Genomic DNA, 20,762 nt, shown 5'->3' with positions numbered 1-20,762 from the left:
AGAGGACTAGGCTAATCTATGCAACACAGCAAGACATAAAACACACACACACACACACACACACAAAATTGAATACAATCAATCAGACAGATTAAGAGAAATTCAAAAGCAAAAATATAAAGAAACCCACTTTATGCTGTCCTTTTGAAGAAATAAATGACAACTAGATCACTGAAAAAAAGTAAAACTCACAGCATTTTGGGCATTTTTAGGCCTGGGTGACTCAAGCCTATAATGCTGGCAGGCAAAAATTCAAGAGACTCTTATAATCTCCACAATCTTGAGCAAAAAAGCAACAAGAGTATAAGACCCTGAGTTCAAGCCCTATTACCAGAACAAAAAACAAAAACAAAACAAAATTCAGGTTCCTACAACCTAGTAAAAATGAAAACACAACCTACTAGAGTCTCTGAAATACATTAAAAGCAGTGCTAAGACAAAAACACATAGCTATGAGGGCCTACTTTAAAAAAAAAAAGAGAGGGCTCTCAAATAAATAATCTATTGATGCAAGAACAAGCCAAATCTAAAATGAGCAGACAAAAAAAATAATGAACAGGGTAAGAAAGAAATGCAGAAAATATTTCCATTCACAAGTCTCAAAACCAAAAAAATACCTTAATTTAAACATGGAGATGAGGGCTGGGAAGGTGGCTCAGTGGTAGAGCGCTTGCCTTGCAATGCATGAGGCCCTGCATTCGATTCCTCAGCACCACATAAGCAAAAAAAAAAAGAAAAAAGAAAAAAAAAGCCAGAAGTGGCGCTGTGCCTCAAGTGGTAGAGGGCTAGCCTTGAGCTGAAGAGCTGAGGGACAGCACCCAGGCCCAGAATTCAGGCCCCACAACCGGACCAAAAAAAAAAAAAAAAAAATGGAGATTAAAGACCTCTACAATAAAAACTACAAAATCACAAAGGAAAAAAATTAAACAGGACACCAGGCGATTGATGTACATGCTCATGGATGGGCAGAATATCTTGAAAATAGCCATACTGCCAAGACCAATATATACATTCAATACAATAACTACCCTAATGTCATTCGTAACAGAAATAGAAAAATTAACTCCAAAATTCCTATGAAAGTATAAAAGACTTTGAATAGCAAAAGCAATCCTGAGTAAAAAGATCAACACTAGAGGTAACACAAATTACAAGCCATAGTAACAAAACTGGAATAAAAACAGACCAGAAGAGCAATGGAACAGAACACAAGACATAGGAATAAAGCCATCTGATTTTCAACAAAGGAGTAAATCATAAACTGACGAAAGGACAGTCTCTTCAACAATGGTTCTGGCAAAGCTGTCTACTTTCAGGGGACAGAAACTAGATCCGTATCTCTCATCCTGTACAAAAATTAATTCCAAATAGATTAAAAAACTGAATATTTGGGACTTTAAATCTACTACCTACAAAACAGGGAAAGTTCTGGAAGTTATAGGCATAAGCAATTATTTTCTTTTCTTTTTGGGGGGGGGCGGGGTCCAGTCGTGGAGCCTGAACTCTGGGCCTGGGCGCTGTCCCTCAGCTCCTCAGCTCAAGGCTAGCGCTCTACCACTTGAGCCACAGCGCCACTTCTGGCTTTTTTCTTTTTGCTTATGTGGTGCTGAGGAATCGAACCCAGGGCCTCAGGCATGCAAAGCAAGCGCTCTACCACTGAGCCACCTTCCCAGCCCCAACAATTATTTTCTTAACATGACTTTTTTTTCAATTGTGGGGCTTGAACTCAGGGCCTTGGCTCTGTCCCTGAGCTCTCTTGCTCAATGCTAGCGCTGTTTTTGAGTGGTTACCTGGAGGTAAGAGTCTCATGGGGATTTTTCTGCCCAACTGGCTTTGAACCTCCATTCTCCGATGTCAGCCTCCTGAGTAGCTAGAATTATATGCATGTGCCACAGAGCCAGCTTGACTCTTAACTGCTCAGAAAACAAGAATAAGTATTGACAGATAACATCAAATTAGTTTCTGCAGAACAAAAGAAACAATTACCATAACTGAGACAAAATAACCAACAAAAACTGGGCCAGAGGCACAGTTCAAGTGGTAGAGCATCAACAAACCTAGCAAACTCTTAAGTTCAAACTCCAGTACTGCAAAAAGAAAACAAGAATTTTTCTAGAAAGTGGCACTGTGGCTCAACAGCTTAGAGTGCTAGCCTTGTGCTAAAGAGCTCAGAGACAGTACTCAAGCCCAGAGTTCAATCTCTACAACCAATGGAAAAAAAAAAAAAAGTATTACTGACAAAAAAAAGATTTTTTTCTAGACAGTTTTGCCCAATTTGGTACTGAACTCTCAAGCCTCCTAAATCAGCCTCCTGAGTGGTGGGATTACAAACCTATACTACAGCACACAGCTATTTATTTATTTATTTATTTTTATTTTTTTTATGGCACTAGAGTTGGCACTTGTCAGAAACTTTTACTTGCTAAGCAGACACTTCATAAATAGGTGTGTGTGCACATCATGAGCACACACACAGTTCTGGGGCTTGAATTTAGTCCTGGGTGCTGCCCCTGAGCTTCTTTTGCTCAAGGTTAGCATGCTATCAACTTGAGCCACAACTCCGTTTTTGGGTTTTTGGTAGGCTATTGGAGGTAAGAATGAATCTCATGGACTTTTCTGCTTGGGCTGACTTTGAACTGAGATTCTCATATCTCAGCCTCTTGAGTAGTTAGGATTACACACATGCGCTTGGCTATAAAGTATTTTTTGAAGGTATCTATCTGTGAGAAAAATTTTATGCACTTACAGTACAATTTCAAACCAAAATCTAGAGCTAGTAATAGAAAGGGAAATGAAGCTGGGCATCGGTGGCTCACGCCTGTAATCCTATTATAGATGCTGAGATCTGAGGATCACTGTTCAAAGCCAGCCAGAGCAGGAAAGTCTGTGAAACTCTTATCTCCAATTAACCACCCAAAAACTGGAAGTGGTGCGGTGGCTCAAGTGGTAGAGGGCTAGCCTTGAGCTGAAGAGCTCAGGGACAGTGCCCAGGCTCAGAGTTTAAGCCCAAGACTGCAAAAAAAAAAAAGGAAATAAACTGTGCTGCTTAGGATAAGTAACCAACAAATGACATCCAAAACCAAACTAAAAAGAAAGTTTCTGTGTAAATATTGAGATTGAAATAGAAAGAAATATATTTACAGAGGCAAGTATGCACTGACTGAGATTTGAAAGAGAGTATAGGGTGGCGAAAGTAGGAGCAAAGTATAAATGAAAAAGTGGCCTGGCCTTCTGTTGGTAATTGTAACCCAGGTGATGGTTATATGCAAGTTATATGCAAGTTTTTATGCTATTCTTCATTTCTGTTATTTGGAAAATATAGTACAACATGGTGACTGTGGTTAATAACAAATATATTTTTTTAAATTCTTAGGACAGGAGGTATGGTTCAATGCCAGAGTACCTGTCTAGAAAGCACAAAGCCCTAAGTTCAAACCCCACTGCCACCAAAAATTACTCTCATCCAGCTTTGGTATCTCACACTTATAATCTGGCTTCTCAGGAAAGAGATATAAGGATGGTGGTTTGAAGTCAGCTTAGCAAGTCCATGAGACTCTGATCTCCAATTAACCACCAAAAAGCCACCAGTGGAGCTGTGCCTCAAGTAGTATAATGCTAACCTTAAGTACAGGAACAATGGCCAGGCCCTGAGTTTAAGCCCCAGGACCAGTACTACTACTAAAAAAAAAAAAAAAAAAAAAATGCTGAGAGAGACTGGGAAGGGGGCTCAGTGGTAGAGTGCTTGCCTTGCATGCATGAGGCCCTGGGTTTGATTCCTTAGCACCACATAAGCAGAAAAAGCCAGAAGTGGTGCTATGGCTCAAGTGGTAGAGCGCTAGCCTTGAGCTGATGAGCTGAGGGACAGCTTCCAGGCCCAGAGTTCAGGCTCCACGACCAGGAAAAAAAAAAAAATGCTGAGAGTAGGAAAGTGTTCTCAATTACAGAAAGAAAGAGAAAGAGAGGGAGAGAGAAAATATGAGGTAATACTTATGTCAATTAGCTAGACTGAAGCATTTCAAAATATATATATTTCAAAACATACTGTTATACAAGATAAAAATACTGCATAAAATTTTATGTCTATTTAAAATAATATTCTTAGGTGAATGACAAAGCATTACATTTCAGTACTATTACAGATGCCAAAATACTCTCAAAGAAATATGTGTAGCCTTAAAAGTATTTTTAGAAAATCAGAAAAATTGACTTTATTTTTCTATTCCAGTGAATTATAGAATCACCTTACCAAAGTCCATATAAAATCCCAACAGAATTGTTATTGGGATTTCATTAAGCTGGCAGACTAATTTGGGAAAAACTCAGTAGCAATCTAGGGCATCAATATTTATAATACAAAGACCAGTTTCTAGATTCTTTTTCTTTTTAATATTTATTTTTTGGTTTGTTTTTGTGGGAGAATGGAACCAAAGGGCTCATGCATGCTGAATATGCACTCTATCACTGACTATACATATGTATACATACATATACACATATACAATGCCAGGATTAAATCTAGAGCCTTAAACATGCTAGCCAAGTATTCTACCACAGAGCCACATCCCAGAAAAAATTATTTTCATCTTTTCTTTTTTGCCAGCCCTGGTGCTTGAAGTCAAGGCCTGGACACTGTCCCTGAGCTTTTACTCAGCACTCTACCAATTGAGCCACAGCGCTACTTCTGGCTTTTTCTGTTTATGTTGTACTGAGGAATCAAACCCAGGGCTTCATGCATGCTAGGCAATCACTCTACCACTAAGCCACAATCCTAGCCCCTCATCTTCTCTGATGATTTATTTCAAAAGCATTTTCTTATGACTGTCAATATGCCTCATCCTATACATTATGAAAGACAGTATTTTCATTATTATCTATTTTGGAATAATTCACATGACTTTTTTTCTTTAGCATTTTTTGGCATTTTTTTCTTTTATAGGCATTTCTTAAATTTCAATTGAACAGTAAGACTATTGGTGTTCCTTTTGTTTATTTTTGGTTGTACTTAGGTGATACCGAGGAATAAACTCAAGGTTCAATCTTCTTTGTGTGTGTTGGTCCAGGGGTTTGAACTCAGAGTTGTTTTTTTTTTTTTTTTTTTTTCCCCTCAAGGCTAGCACTCTACCACTTTTGAGCCACAGTTCTACTTTTGGCTTTTTTGGTGGCTAATTGGAGATGAGTCTTATGGACTTTTCTGCCCAGGCTAACTTCAAATTGCAATCTTCAGATCTCAGCCACTTGAATAGCCAGAATTACGGGCAAGAGCCACCAGAGCTCTCAGGGTTCAATCTAGCTAGGCAAATGCTCTATCATTTGAATGACTCTGGCAGCCTTTTTTGCCTTGGTTGTTTTACTGATAGTGTCCCATGTTCTTTGTCCTCACCCCTCCTTTTGTTACTTTTACTATTTTGTGAACTGAATGCTATCTGTCACTACTTTTTCACATTTGTTAAGGCTTTGTCTGGGCCTTGTTTACAGGCAAATGCTATGCTGTCTTGACCAAAGAATGTATTCAATACATTTTTTGTCCGTGATGACTGAATTCTTTTTGGTCATCTTAAATGTGTCATAACTTATTATCCATTTTCCTTTTGTTGAATTGGGGGTATTTGGATCCACTTTAAATTCATCTATTATTAATTTAGTATCCCAGGTGAAATAAATTGAAACATAGAATATAAATGATTTATTTGGGGGCTAGGAAAGTGGCTCAGAGATAGAGTGCTTGCCTTGCATGCATGAGGCCTTGGGTTCGATTCCTCAGCACCACATAAGCAGAAAAAGCTGGAAGTGGTGCTATATGGCTCAAGTGGTAGAGCATGCTCCTTGAGCATGAAGAGTTGAGGGACAACACCCAGGCCCAGAGTTCAGGCCCCACGACCAACAACAACAACAACAACAACAACAAAAAAAAGACTTATTTGTATACTTTCATTGGCTATCCTTAAATTATTAAGAGATTTAACCACAACAGATGTGGAAGCTCATGCCTATAATCCAAATACTAGGGAGGCAAAGACAGGAAGATCATGAACTACATAGCAAGAGCCTGTCTCAAGAATATATAAATTATGGATTTAGGTACATAACTAGTACAGTGAACTTAGTATCATCATAATAAATTGAACAGTATCCCTGAATTATGCAATCTATAGGACTATAGGACTTTTTGCTTCCTCTTCCTATATCTTATACTCATTCTGTTATGATAACCTGGAATTTCATTCCTAATTATTGAATTATATAATACTTTTTTTTTTTTTTTTTTGCTGGTCCTGGGGCTTGAATTCAGGGCCTAAGTGCTTGAGCTTCTTTGTGCTTAAGGCTACAGCGCCACCAGTTGAGCCGCAACACCACTTCTGGCTTTTTCTGAGTAGTTTATTCGAGATAAAAGTCTCATGGGGCTCAAACTGGCTTTGAACTACAATCCTCAGTTCTCAGCCTTCTGAGATCTGATCCTTAGATCTGATCTCCTCAGATCTCAGCTAGGGTTACAGAAATGAGCCACCAGTGCCCAACTTCATAATACCTTAAGCGTTGAAAAAATACCTTCCTTTCGTCTTTGATACTTTTTGTTGGTGGTAGTGGTGGTCATCGTCGTGGGGCTTGAACTCTGGGCCTGAACGCTGTCCCTCAGCTCTTCAGCTCAAGGCTAGTGCTCTACCACTTGAGCCACAGCGCCACTTCCGGTTTTTTGTTGTTTTTTTTTGTCCATTGTGGGGCTTGAACTCTGGAGTTGGGTGCTGTCCTTCAGCTCTTCAGCTCAAGGCTAGCACTCTACCACTTAAGCCACAGTGACACTTCCAATTTTTTCTGCTTCTGTGGTGCTGAGGAATTGAACCCAGGGCCTCATGCATGCGAGGCAAGCACTCTACCACTGAGCCACCTTCCCAGCCCCTCACTTCTGGTTTTCTGAGTGGTTTATTGAAGAGTCTCATGGACTTTTGGGCCTGGGCTGGCTTAGAACCATGATCTTCAGATCTCTGCCTCCTAAGTAGCTAGGATTACAGGTGTGAGCCACCAGTGACTGGCTTTGGTCTTTGATACTTTTACTGAATTTTCACCTTAAAATAATTTGGTCTTTTTTTTTCTTTCTTGCCAGTCCTGGGCTTGAACTCAGGGCCTGGGTGCTGTTCCTGAGTTTCCTTCTGTTCAAGGCTAGTGCCACAGCTCTACTTTCAGCTTTTTCTGAGTAGTTTACTGCAGATAAGAGTCTCACAGACTTTCCTGCCCAGGCTGGCTTGGAACCAGAATCCTGGATCTCAGCCTCTTAAGTAGTTAAGATTACAAGCACCCAGCTTGCTCTTTCAATTTTAAGGGATCTGAGTCCTATAACTTTGATGGTAATTTTCTTGCTGAAAATTGTACAGGATCCTGTTTTTCCTGTGGTTCTCTGAAACAATGCAGCTATGTCTTTTTAATTCACTCAGGATTTTCAATCTTCATCTATATGGAAATGAACTTTGTTTCAACAATTTCTCCTTTTATCTCATTTGTTCTTTGTATATATGTGCGCCTAAGTCTGCACATGCCTGTCTGTGTGTGTGTGTTGCATTTGTTTTTTGTTTTTGTTTTTTTGCCAGTCATGGTGCCTGAACTCTGGGCCTGGGCACTGTCCCTCAGCTCTTCAGCTCAAGGCTAGTGCTCTACCACTTGAGCCACAGCACCACTTCCAGCTTTTTCTGCTTATGTGGTGCTGAGGAATCGAACCTAGGGCCTCATGCAAGGCAAGCACTCTACCACTGAGCCACCTTCCCAGCCCCCTGTGTTGTATTTGTTTTGAGACAGGGTCTCACTAGCCTAGACAGGCATGGAGTGACAGTCCACCAGCCTCCCAAGTGATAGGATTGTAGGTGTGTGCCATCATGTCCAGCTTTATAAAGTTTAATAAGGTGTCCATAGATTTTGGTGATGGACGTATAGCTCAGTGTAGAACATATGCACAGGACAAACTGAGATCTTGGGTCAGCTTGGGCTGTATATTAAGTCCTAGAGCACCCTAGACTGCAAAGTAAGATCCTGTATTTAATTTTTTTAATTCATAAATAGAATATTTACATTTCATGGTCTCATTTATGAGTGGGAAATATGAATGCCTTGAATTTTTCTTTTACTGACGGTACAGGGGTTTGAGCACAGGGTCAAGTATTCTAACTCTTAAACCACACCCTCAGACCTCTGAAGTTTTCAATATATAACTTGAAAATATCATTCAATTTGCAATACAGTACTTTGTATACAAAATAGAGCCAGGCACCTGTGGCTCATGTCTATAATTCTAATTCAGGAGGCTGAGAGCTGAGAGTTGAGGATCATAGCCTGAGCAGGAAAATCCATGAGACTCTTATCTTCAATTAAGCACAAAAAAAAGCCAGAAGTGAAGCTGTGACTCAAGTGGTAGGGCACTAGCCTTGAGCAAAAAAGCTTAAGAACCCAAGCCCTGAGTTCAAGCACTGGCTGGCACACACACACACACACACACACACACACACACACACACACACACACACACACACACACACACACACACACACACACACACACACACACACACACACACACACACACACCTTTGTATACAAAATAGAAAATAAGAAACCTGGCAATGGTAGCTAATGCCTGCAATCCCAGCTACACACACACACACACACACACACACACACACACACACACACACACACACACACACACACACACACACACACACACACACACACACACACACACACACACACACACACACACACACACACACACACACACACCTTTGTATACAAAATAGAAAATAAGAAACCTGGCAATGGTAGCTAATGCCTGCAATCCCAGCTACTCAGGAGGCTGAAATATGAGGATCATGATTCAAAGCCAGCCCATGCAGGAAAGCCCATGACTCTTATCTCCAATAAACTTAGAAAAGGCCAGATGTGGTACTGTGGCTCAAGTGGCAGAACACTAGCCTTGAGCCAAAGAGGCTCAGGGGACAGCACTCCAGGCTGAGTACAAGACCCAAGACCAGCAAAAAAAAAAAAAAAAAAAGGAAGAAAAAAGAAAATTAAAAAAAACAAAACACTATGACAGCAGAGTGTACAGCAGGAATTATCAAACAAACCATATGCCTACTTAAACTGCCAACATTTCAAACAATAGCCTGGCTTACTCTATTATACAATCCCAGTACTACAGAGCACAGAATTAAACTGCAAAAGCTCAAATGACATACTACAATCCCATTATATATTCTGTAGGTAGAAACTGGCTTTCAAATTAAAATATTTTAGGGGATATAGCTCAGTAGTGGAGTGCTTGCCTAGCATGGTAGTTCTAGTCCAAGATCTGAAAAAACAAACAAAACATCTAGTTGTGTGCCAGTGGCTCACAACTAGAACCCCCTAGCTACTCAGGAGGCTGAGATCTGAGGATCACGGTTCAAAGCCAGAGCAGGCAGGACAAACAGTTCCTGAGACTCTTAATTCTAATTAACTACCAAAAAAGCTAGAAGTGGAACTTTAGCTCAAGTGGTAGAGTGCTAGCCTTGAGCACAAAAGCTCAGGGACAGCACCCTAGCCCTGACTTCAAGCCCTAGGACAGACATGGGGGAAAAAAGAGAGGGGGGGGGAGGGAGGGAGGGAGGGAGGGAAGGAGGGAGGGAAAGAAAGAAAGAAAGAAAGAAAGAAAGAAAGAAAGAAAGAAAGAAAGAAAGAAAGAAAGAAAGAAAGAAAGAAAGAAAGGAAGGAAGGAAGGAAGGAAGGAAGGAAGGAAGGAAAGAAAGAAAGAAAGGAAGGAAGAGAGAGGGAGGGAGGGAGGGAGGGAGAGGAAGGAAGGAAGGAAGGAAGGGAAAGAGAGAGAAGAAATAAGCCACACAAAATACTAATATTATACATTTATTTTTCTTTAAATAAAAAACTGCAGGAAGATATTGTAGAGAGAGTCTTACAATGTAGCTTAGTTGGTTCTGGAACTAACCACGCTCATGCCTCACCTTTCCTTCTGTTGGAATTACAGAAATGCACTATTATACCTAAATTCTTAAAATTTACATCACTTTTTCCATTTTGGGCTGAGGATTAATTGTAGAAACTCTAGTTAAGCACATAACTCAACCACCAAGCTACATATTCAGGCTCTAAAGCACTTTTTTTCAGTGTGTTGTTCTTTTGAAAAATCAAAGGGCTAAAAATCTATCAACAATGACTAGGAAATAACACAATCATAATCATACTGCAGAAAAAAAAAAAACACTGTTTTTAACCATAAGAATTCTAGGCCATGTGGTGGTGGCTCACACCTGTACTCCTAGCTACTCAGATCTGAGGATCTGTTCAAAGCTAGCCCCAGTAGGAAAGTCCATGAGACTTTTTTTTTAAATTTAATTTATTGTAGAGGTGATATATAGAGAAGTTACAGTTAAGTAAGGTACTGAGTCCATTTCTTTTGACCAGTGTTACCCCCTCCCTAGTTTTCTCTTGTTCCCTCCCACTCCCCTCCTCCCTTTTCCCCATGATTAACCAGCAGAAAACCAGAAGTGGTAATGTAGCCCAAAATGGTAGAGCACTAGCTTTGAGCAAAAGAACTCAGGCACAGCAACCAAGCCCTGAATTCAAGCCCATGACCACCACCACCAACAAAAAGAACTCTGGTACTTTTTCTTTGTACTTTATGTGCATATACACCTAATACTATAAATATAATTAATTCTTATAATACAAATCAAAATATTAGTTTTCTTTTTCCCACATCTTTATTAGTACCTATTAATTATATAATATGGGAGATTTTATTGCATCATTTTCCATACATGAATAATTTGGCCATATTCATTCCCACTGTTTTCTTGAATTTTTGTTTGTTTTTGAAGATAGGGTCTCAATATGTAGCCTCAAACTTTTGATATTCCTCCCTCAGATTCCAAAGTGCTGGGAATATAGCAGTGTGCCCCCATACCCAATGCAACCAATATTTACAATTTTTTTTTTATAGTACTAAGGTTTGAACTCAGGGCCTCATGTTTGCTGGGCAGGACCTCTACCACTTGAACTACACACCCAGCTCTATTTCTCTTTCTCCTACCTCCTTTTTAAAAATCTTTCTTGCAGTTTTTCAAAAATGAGTTTCATACCCAGTTGTTTGAAAAGATAAAAATGCCTCCAAAATATCAATGAAGTATAAATTTTCTCATATTTGTATCCTCAGAAAACTGAGAACAGGACATTGTCCTTTGTATGTGTTCTCATAAGACTTCTATTTCAATTTTTTTTTAAATCAGTCTTGGGGCTTGAACTTGTGGCCTAGGTGCTGTCCCTGAGCTCTTTCACTCAAGGCTATCACTCTACCACTTTGAGCCACAGTGCCACTTCTGGTTTTCTGGTGTGACTAATTGGAGATTAAAGAGTCTCATGTACTTTCCTGCCTGGGCTTGCTTTGAACCATGATCCTCAGATCTCAGCCTCCTGAGTAGTAAGGATTATAGGCCTGAGCCACCAGCACTAGGCTGAACATTTTAATTATTTAATAAAATTCTAGGGGGCTGGGAAGGTGGCTCAGTGGTAGAGTGCTTGCTTTGCAGGCATGAGACCCTGGGTTCAATTCCTCAACACCACAAAAGCAGAAAATGCCGGAAGTGGCGCTGTGGCTCAAATGGTAGAGCGCTATCCTTGAGCTGAAGAGCTGAGGGACAGTGCTCAGGCCTAGAGTTCAGGCCCCATGACTGACAAAAATAAAATAAAAGTCTATATGATATAACCTAAAAATGTTAAATGGAGCTGGGAGTGTAGCTTAGTGATAGAGCACTTGACTAGCAGGCAAAAGGCCTTGAGGAACCTCTAGCAGGGGGAGGGGAAAAGATACATATATACATCAATCCTGTTTCTATTTAAAACAGAAGGAAAGCAGGCACTTCTAATTCTAGTGCCTCTAATCCTCATGAGGCTGATTTCTGAAGATTACAGTTCAAAGTCAGCCCAGTTAGATAAATCTTCAAGATTCTTATCTCCAATTAACCAGCAGAAAGCCAAAATTGGAGGCATGGCTCAAGTAAAGCACTGAGTTGACTGGAAACACAGAGCAAGAGCACAAGGCCCAGATGGAGTTCAAGCCCTAGCACAAAACACACACACACACACACACACACACACACACACACACACACACACACACACACACACGAGCACAAGGCCCAGATGGAGTTCAAGCCCTAGCACAAAACACACACACACACACACACACACACACACGAGCACAAGGCCCAGATGGAGTTCAAGCCCTAGCACAAAACACACACACACACACACACACACACACACACACACACACACACACACACACACACACACACACACACACACAGCAAATTAAAAGCAAATATTTCACATAATTAAAAGGAAAATATTTCAGGTTGCAATTTTTTCTCATATCAAAAACACAAGATTTAAACATTTTTTGACCTAAGAGAAAGACATTTAACTTACTAGCATGCTTGTCCGCAAGCATTATAAGCGTGTTGGAAATATCTCGTCGTCTATAAAAGCACACTACTTTTGCTTCCACGTTGCCACTTGCAGTCTAAGAAATAAGAAAATAAGTTATGTGGGAGCTGGGAAGTGTGACTCAAAGACAAAGCACGTCCTTAGCATTCATAAAAGACCCATGGTACAATTTTTCATATGAACTGTCAAATAACTTATTCAATGAACTGGATACAGGATAATTACAAAATCAAGGTTTGTTTATTTTATTTTTATTTTTTGGTTGTGGGGCTTGTACTAAGGACCTGGGCACTGCCCCTTGAGCTTTTTGCTCAAGGCTAGTGTTACAACACTTTGAACCAAAAAGCTACTTCCAGTTTTCTAGTGGTTAATTGGAGACAGGAGTTTCATGGGCTTTCCTGCCCAAGCTAGCTTTGAACAATGATCCTCAACTCTCAGCCTCCTGATCAGCTAGCTAGGTAGGGTTCCAAACATAAGCCACAGACCGGGCTTAAGATCAACTTCAATACTGTTCCAACTACAACTACAAGATAACCAGAGACAGTAGTATTTGTCCAGGTTCTTAGTAAGAAACTACAATGTCAAATATACAAAAACTTAACTGGCATCAATTATATCACTGTGATGGTATCAGTTTAATGATTAAAGCCAGAGATAGTTAGTTGTGATCAGTCTTAAGAAATCAGTCTTCAAATTTTAAAAGCCACATATAATTTATGACATTTGAACCTATCATCTCCAAACCAATCCCCAGAAAACAAAAGCTAACTATAAAACCACCCAGTCTCCCCTAAACATCCACACTCAACTTAAAGTAAACCTCTATAAGTGGCAGCAGCCTTTATACAAAATGGAGCAGATGACCTAAAAAGGCACCCTCCTCCACCACAAGGAGATATGAGTCCACATAGACAGTATTCTTAGTAGTACTTATTGCTATCTTCCCATATGAAAGTATTAAAAGCCTTGAGTTATGAACACTAAAGCTCTTATTCCTTTTTGACTGTAATCTAGAATACAATCAATATTCAGTGAGGTTGTAATTTACTGTAGCTGAGGCCCAGGCTCTTATCCTCCTATTCTCTATGAATTCTGAGAATTTTCAAGAAGGTCAATCATTTATTACAAAGTTCTTCAAAAAACACATAGATTACACTAAAATGCTACTGTAATTCTCAGTTGCTAACAAATTTGAGAGTATGTTTTCAGAATTTCTCTAGGCTTACAGGTATATTAAAACAAAAAGAATTAAGAATATCTGCCCTGGAATAAAGTTGTCAATTTTATGAAGTTCAGCAGCAGTATTTCAGAGTGAGGAATGGCACTGTGAAAATATTGCCCCCTTAAAACTGAAATCATGAGCCGGGCGCTGGTGACTCACGCCTGTAATCCTAGCTACTCTGGAGGCTGAGATCTGAGGATCATAGTTCAAAGCCAGCCCAGGCAGGTAAATACGTGAGAGTCTTATCTCTAATAAACCAAAAGTGGCACAGTGGCTCAAGTGGTAGAGCACTAGCCTTGAGCTGAAGAGCTAAGGGACAGAGTTCAGGCCCAGAGTTCAAGCCCCATGCCCAACAACAACAACAAAAAAACCCTGAAATCATATTAAATTCCTAATCAAAATGTTGCTATATTTCATAATACACTGATCAAGTAATCTGCTAAATGAACAGGCAGGCAAATATTTCTAGGTAGATAAATTCTATCCATGACTTCAACTACAAATCTCATTATTAGGGGTTCTACCACTCCCCCAAACAGGAATGTTCTACAACCATTTTTAAATTCTGATTTAAACCTGCTTGAGAGATGGAGACATATTTCAAAATAAATATTTTCTTTGGAGGAATGCATACTTGGATTCAATTCCTAGCACTAAAAAAAAAAAAAAGTCTTCTAGACCATGTACACAAGGGCCATCAGATAGTTTTTGCAACTGTGGTATATTACTCCTCTTTCCTATAGAAAATGCACACATTTATGCCAGAGGCCTCTCCTGAAATTTAATTATTCAAAAATGTTACACTGTCTAGTGCCAATCCACTACTGTTCCTAGTATATTTTTTTAATGCATATAGGAATAGGAGTTGGATGTATTATTTAAAAATAAAAGTTAGCCAAGCCAGGTGCCAGTGGCTCACACCTAGCTACTGAGGAGGCTGAGATCTGAGGATCACAGTTCAAAACCAGCCCGGACAGAAAATTCCATGAGACTCTTATCTCCAATTAACCACTAGAAAACCGGAAGTGGCACAGTAGCTCAAGCAGTAAAGCACTTGCCTTGAGGAAGAGTGTGGGGATAACAACCAAGTCCAGAGTTCAAGCCCCATGACCAAAAAAAAAAAGCCAAGTGCCAGTGGCTCATGCCTATAATCCTAGGTACTAAGGAAGCTGAGATCTAAGGATCAATATTCAAAGCCAGCCCAGGCATGAAAGTCCACGAGACTCTATCTCCAAGTAACCACCAGAAAACTAGAAGTCGTTCTGTGGATCAAAGTGTAGAGCACTAGCTTTGAGCAAAAGACTTCAAAGACAGCACCCAGGCCCTGAGTTCAAGCCCCATAACAGATACAACAACAACAACAAATAAAGTTAGTTTTGAACTGGGTATAGTAGTACATGCTTATAATTCCAGCAATAAGAAGGCTAAAGCAGAGGACAAGGACAAGTTTGAAACAAGCTAAGATCTCATTCAGAGACATTTTTTTTCTTTTCTTTTTTCTTTTTCTTTCTTTTTTTTTTTTTTTTGCCAGGCCTGGGGCTGGCAAAAAACTCAGGGCTTACACTTCTTTTGCTTAAGGCTAGCACTCTACCACTTGAGCCACAGTGTCACTTCTGGCTTTTTCTATTTATGCGGTACTGAGGAATGAAACCCAGGGCTTCATGTATGCTAGGCAAGCACTCTACCCCTAAACCACATTGCCAGCCCCGACAATTTCTTAAAAAAAAAAAAAAAAAAAAAGCTAGGCACTGAGGGCTAACACCTGTAATCCTAGATACTCAAGAGGCTGAGATATGAGAAGCATGGTTTGAAGTCACCCCTTCTAGAATGTCTGTGAGACACTGAAATATATCTCCAATAAACTACCAAAAAAGCCAAAAGTAAAGCTGTGGCTCAAGTGGAAGAGCACTACCCTTGAGCAAAAGAAGCTCTGGAACCCTGAGTTCACGTACCTGGACCTGCAACAAGAAGAATAACTAGCAATGATTTTAAGGAGCTAGATTGCAGCTAGGTAGTAGAGCACTTGTTTAGCATGTAAAAGGCCTTGGGTTTGATCCCAAAAAAAAAAAAAATGGGCTAACACAAAGAATGAAAGAAGCTGGGCGCCAATGGCTCATATCTGAAATTCTAGCTACTCAAGAGGCTGAGATCTCAAGATCATGGTTCAAAACCAGCTTGGACAGGAAAGACCATAAGACTCATCTCCAATTAACCAGCAGAAAACCAGAAGTGGTTCTATGGCTCAAAGAGGTAGAGCACTAGCCCTGAGCAAAAGAGCTCAGGGAGAGCACCCCAGGCCCTGAGTTCAAGCCCCATGACTGACATAAAAGAAGAAGAATGAAAGACGATGAATATGCAGAAATGAATTGTTTAAATGTATGAAAACAGAACCTGTTGAAATTCTTTCAGAAAGGGAAAAGGGAGAGTAACAGAGTAAGGTTGACAGGAATATGAAATCCTTCACCAAAAAGGAATATATGAGCCGGGCGACAGTGGTTCATGCCTGTAACCCTAGCTACTCAGGAGACTGAGTTCTGAGCATCTCAATTCAAAATCAGCCTGGGCAGGAGTCCATGAGATTCTTATCTCCAAGTAACCACCAGAAAACTGAAGGCGCTGTGGCTCAAGTGGTAGAGTGCTCACCCTGAAGAACTCAGGGACAGTGTCCAGGCCCAGAATTCAAACCCCATGACCAGAAAAAAAAAAAAAAAAAAAGTAATGTACGCTAATAAAATAAAATAAACCAGGCAGTAATGGCTCACATCTGTAAATTCTAGCTACTCAGGAGGCTGAAAACCAGGCAAGGCAGGAAAGTCCATGAGACTGTTGTCTCTAATTAACTAGCAAAATGCCAGAAGTGGAGCTATAGCTCCACTTAGCATTGACCAGAGAAAGCTAAAGGACAGTGTCCAGGCCCTTAGTTCAAGCCCCAGAACCAACATAAAATAAATAAACAAAATTATATTATAGAAGTTACTTGAACTTCAAGACTCTACAAAGTGAAGAAATACAATACAATACAATACAATACAATACAATAAAAATGTTTAAAACCAGAGAAAGTAACTACCAAAAAAGTAAAAATATATTTATTTTTAATCTTTTTTTTTTTTTTGTTTATGTGGTACTGACGAATGGAACCCAGGGCTTCATGCATGCTACACAAGCACTCTACCACTAAACCACATTCCCAGCCCCAAAAGAATACTAAGAATCTTACATATATAATACTAATATAAAACTATTTTCAGGGCTAGAAATGTGGCTTAGTGGTAGAGTGCTTGCCCAGCAAGCATGAGGCCCTAGGTTCCATTCCTCAGTACCACACACATAGAAAAGGCCAGAAGTAGTGCTGTGGCTCAAGTGGTAGAGTGCTAGCCTTGAGCAAAAGAAGCTCAGGGACAATGCCTAGGCCCTGAGTTCAAGCTCCAGGACTGGCAAAACACACACACACCTATTTCCAGAGTCTAGAACTAAAAGTAAAAATACTTATTGCTAGGCATGGTGGCTTACTCATGTAACCTTAGCTATTCAGGAGGCTGATATCTGAGGAATGAAGTTCAAAGCCAGACTAGGCAGGAAGTCCATGATACTCTCATCTCCAATTAACTACCCAAAAACTGGAAGTCGGACTGTGGCTCAAGTAGTGTAGCAATAGCTTTGAGCAAAAAAAGCTCAAGGAGGGGCTGGGAAGGTGGCTCAGTGGTAGAGCGCTTGCCTTGCATGCCTGAGGCCCTGGGTTCGATTCCTCAGTACCACATAAGCAAAAAGAAAAAAAAAGCCAGAAGTGGCGCTGTGGCTCAAGTGGTAGAGCGCAAGCCCTGGGCTGAAGAGCTGAGGGACAGCGCCCAGGCCCAGAGTTCAGGCCCCACGACCGGACCCAAAAAAAGCTCAAGGACAGCATCCAGATTCTGAGTTAAAACCCCAAGAACAGCACACATACAAAAAAGTTCTTTTACCCAATTATATTCAGTGGAATATAGTTTGCAATATTAGTATGAGTAACAGTGTATACCTTGTTAAGTTCTTCTATTCTTCTGATTAGATATGGGTTGCTGGAAGAATTTTCAAAGTACACATAATCTGTAACCAAAGGAAGTTATAAAATTTAATCTTTTCAACAGGAAGTTCACATATGGCAATCCATAATTTTCTGTATTTGGCAATTAAGCAGTTATTTATTGGTAATGCAACCTTAATATATTGTCTCATATGCCTACTATTCACAATCCTTTTTTTTCTGGTATTTCCATTTCAATTAATATTCTGTTTTTTATTATTGTTTGCTTTTGTGCAAGTATTATGGCTTGAACTCAGAGACTGGGCACTGTCCCTTAGTTTTTTTCCACTCAAGGCTGTGTCTACCACTTGAGCCACACTCTACTTAACTAGAAATGAGTCTCATGAACGAACTTTCCTTCTCCTTACTGGCTTCCAACCTGGACCCTCAGATCTCAGCCTTCTCAGTAGCTGGAATTACAGGCTTGAGCCACAGGAGGTATACTTTCTTTGTAAGTCTTTTTTTGGTTGTTGTTTGTTTTTTTTTAAAGATAGGCTGTTCCTATGTAGTTTAGGCTAGCCTTGAACTTGCTATCCTTTGTCTCAAGTGCAAGATTAGTGGTGCCTGACATAACCATTGTGAGCATCATTTCTTTAGTAAACAAAAACACGGACACGGGGCTGGGAAGGTGGCTCAGTGGTAGAGCACTTGCCTTGCATGCTCGAGGCCCTGGGTTCGATTCCTCAGCACCACATAAGAAAAAAGCTGGAAGTGGCACTGTGGCTCAAGTGGTAGAGCACTAGCCTTGAGCTGAAGAGCTGAGGGACAGCGCCCAGTCCCAGAGTTCAGGCCCCACGACTGGACCCTCCCCCCCCCCCCAAAAAAAAGAAAGTAACAAAAACACGGACACCTCTTCATCACTGAGTGATCAGGGCTCACTACACTAGACTCATCCTCTAAATTTCTTCCACATCCTTTTCCCCTAATCCAATTTGCCCTGGAATATGCTTCTTATGTCAAACTGTTGACCTAAGACAAATTCAGAGCAAGGATGTTTTAGCAACCCAACTTAAATTTCAATCGCCAAACAAAAATTTTTTTAAGATCAGGTGAGCAGAGTTAAGGGAAGAGAAAGCTCAGTGGCAAACTTTTCCAAAGCTCTACCTGAGAAAATGAGGGGTCACTTGCTGAGGGGCAGTACTCTGTGGGATGATGTTGGACTATTTTCACTCTTTCAGCTTATTTACTTTAGATCCATTTAAGTTAATGCTACCAAAAAAATCATTGCAAGCTTTCAATCAAAAGCATAGAAATACTCCACTCTCACAGGTTTACTGGAAACTTCCCACTTCGTGTGTAAGAGGTTGTACTGCATTGCTTAATGTCCACCCTGGTAGCTCTGCAAAGTGGCCTCATTTAGCCAGGCCATTCCCACCGTCATCCATCAGGAGCTCAGCTAATGGGCAGAGGAAGAGCAAGTCTCACTCACCAACACGCCACTCATCTGAATTATTATTTTACCAGCAAAGAGGGAGGAGGGCGTCGTGAGCAGGGAGAAAGTTTGTTTGACCTTATTTCTCTCTTCTGCAGAAGGCAGGGAAGGCAGACAGCAGAGCAAACGTCCAGGTTGCGCTCAACTCCCTCTCCACCGGCTGCGGGGCTCCCCGGCCCCAGGCCACCCCATTCTTGAAGGGGGGGGTGGGAGGGGGGGTAGGTGGGCGACAAACCGAAGGGGGCAACCAGGAAGGGAAGGTGCAGGGCCCTGGCCCGGGGAACAGGCCTCGTCCAGCTGTGTCCCAGGCTGGGCCCACCGTCCCCGTCCCCGCCCCACACTGCCACCGCGGGGGGGAAGGGGGGCTGGGGGAGGGGGTGTCCCCCTCCATGCTCCCCCAAAGGCCAAGCGAGGAAAAAGCCACCCAGCCAGGGGTCCCGACGGGCCCGACTCTGACGGGGGTTTCATGGAAGGGGCATGTGTAATTCACCCCCCAGGGAAGAGGCCCGGCCCTGGGGGCCCGGGCGGGGCGAGGGGCCGAGGGTGGGCCGCCGGGAGCCCCAGCCCCCCCTCTCCCGGTCCCCCGCCCCCTCCCCTGCGGGCCCCGCGCCCTCCCCGGCGCGCTCCGCCCGGGCGCCCGACGCTCCCGGCAGTTGGCGTGCGCTCGCCCGAACCCCCGACTCCCACAGCCTCGCTCCGAGACGGGCCGGGTCGGGCCGAGCCTTCCTACCTCCGACCCGGTACATGTTGGCCGCCATGTCCGCCCGCCCGCCCGCGGAGCCCGAGCCCCGCCCGCCGCCGCCGCCGCTGCCGCCGCCGCCGCCTGGGTCGCCTCAGCCGCCTCAGCCTCCGCCGCCGCCACGGGAGAGGGGGGAGGGGACGCCGAGGGTGGGGGCTGTGCCCGCCCCCAGCGCCGGGCGAGTGGAGGCGAGCGGGCCGCGCGGGGGCCGCGGGCGGGAAGTGCAGGGTGGGGGTGGGGGAGGGGAGGGGCGCGGGAGGGGCGGGGGGGAGGGGGGTCTAGCTGCTGGGTGGACCTGGGCCACAAGCCTCAGCCTACACACACACACACACACACACACACACACACACACACACACACACACACACACACACACACACACACACACACACACACACACACACACACACACACACACACACACACACACACACACACACACACACACACACACACCCCTACACCCTCACACTCGCACCGACCCGGCCCGCGGGGAGGCGCCTGAGGGTACCGGCCCCATTCTGAGAATCCTGCCACCTGCTTCCACCTCTGGGGAACCCCAGGATCAGTGACCTCGGGGGTCCCCCCAACCCCAGCACCCATCTCTGTGCAAACTCTCCGATGCAGTAGCTCTCTGGGGAAGCTGGAAGCCAAGGTTACCCAGGCGGCTTGAGGGCTGCGGGCCCCGAGGCCAGGAAGACCACACGTGCTCCAGCTTCCCCAGTTCCGAGACCCAGCTGCGGCCAGAGAAGAAAAACTGGCTCCCTCCCAAGTCCACCCTAACCGCCTTGGCAGGTCTGTGCATAGGCAGTTCACCCACACCTGGACCT

The 20,762-nt window shown here is 42.5% G+C and overlaps 1 protein-coding gene across 5 annotated transcripts in view; it reads right to left on the bottom strand.

Annotated features, from left to right (window-relative positions):
* Positions 1-20,006, bottom strand: part of Mta3 (metastasis associated 1 family member 3) — a 151,400-nt gene extending 131,394 nt beyond the window's left edge. For 4 of the 5 annotated variants that reach the window (XM_070025479.1, XM_070025477.1, XM_070025478.1 and 1 more), the window contains exons 1-3: positions 19,924-20,006; positions 17,717-17,784; positions 12,462-12,555 (exon numbers count right to left, since the gene is read on the bottom strand). In XM_070025479.1, coding sequence (XP_069881580.1) covers positions 12,462-12,555; positions 17,717-17,784; positions 19,924-19,951 — 190 coding nt within the window. In that variant the 5' untranslated portion in view covers positions 19,952-20,006. Of the gene's footprint in view, positions 1-12,461; positions 12,556-17,716; positions 17,785-19,271; positions 19,506-19,923 lie in introns of those variants that run through there. The other variant, XM_070025480.1, reaches the window with a different exon arrangement.
* Between the last annotated feature and the right edge of the window lie 756 nt (positions 20,007-20,762).

This window comes from Dipodomys merriami, unplaced genomic scaffold (genome assembly GCF_024711535.1).
Source record: "Dipodomys merriami isolate MVZ:Mamm:240054 unplaced genomic scaffold, mDipMer1.0.p SCAF_17, whole genome shotgun sequence".
Lineage (NCBI taxonomy): Eukaryota > Metazoa > Chordata > Mammalia > Rodentia > Heteromyidae > Dipodomys > Dipodomys merriami.
This window is presented reverse-complemented; position numbering and strand designations above follow the sequence as displayed.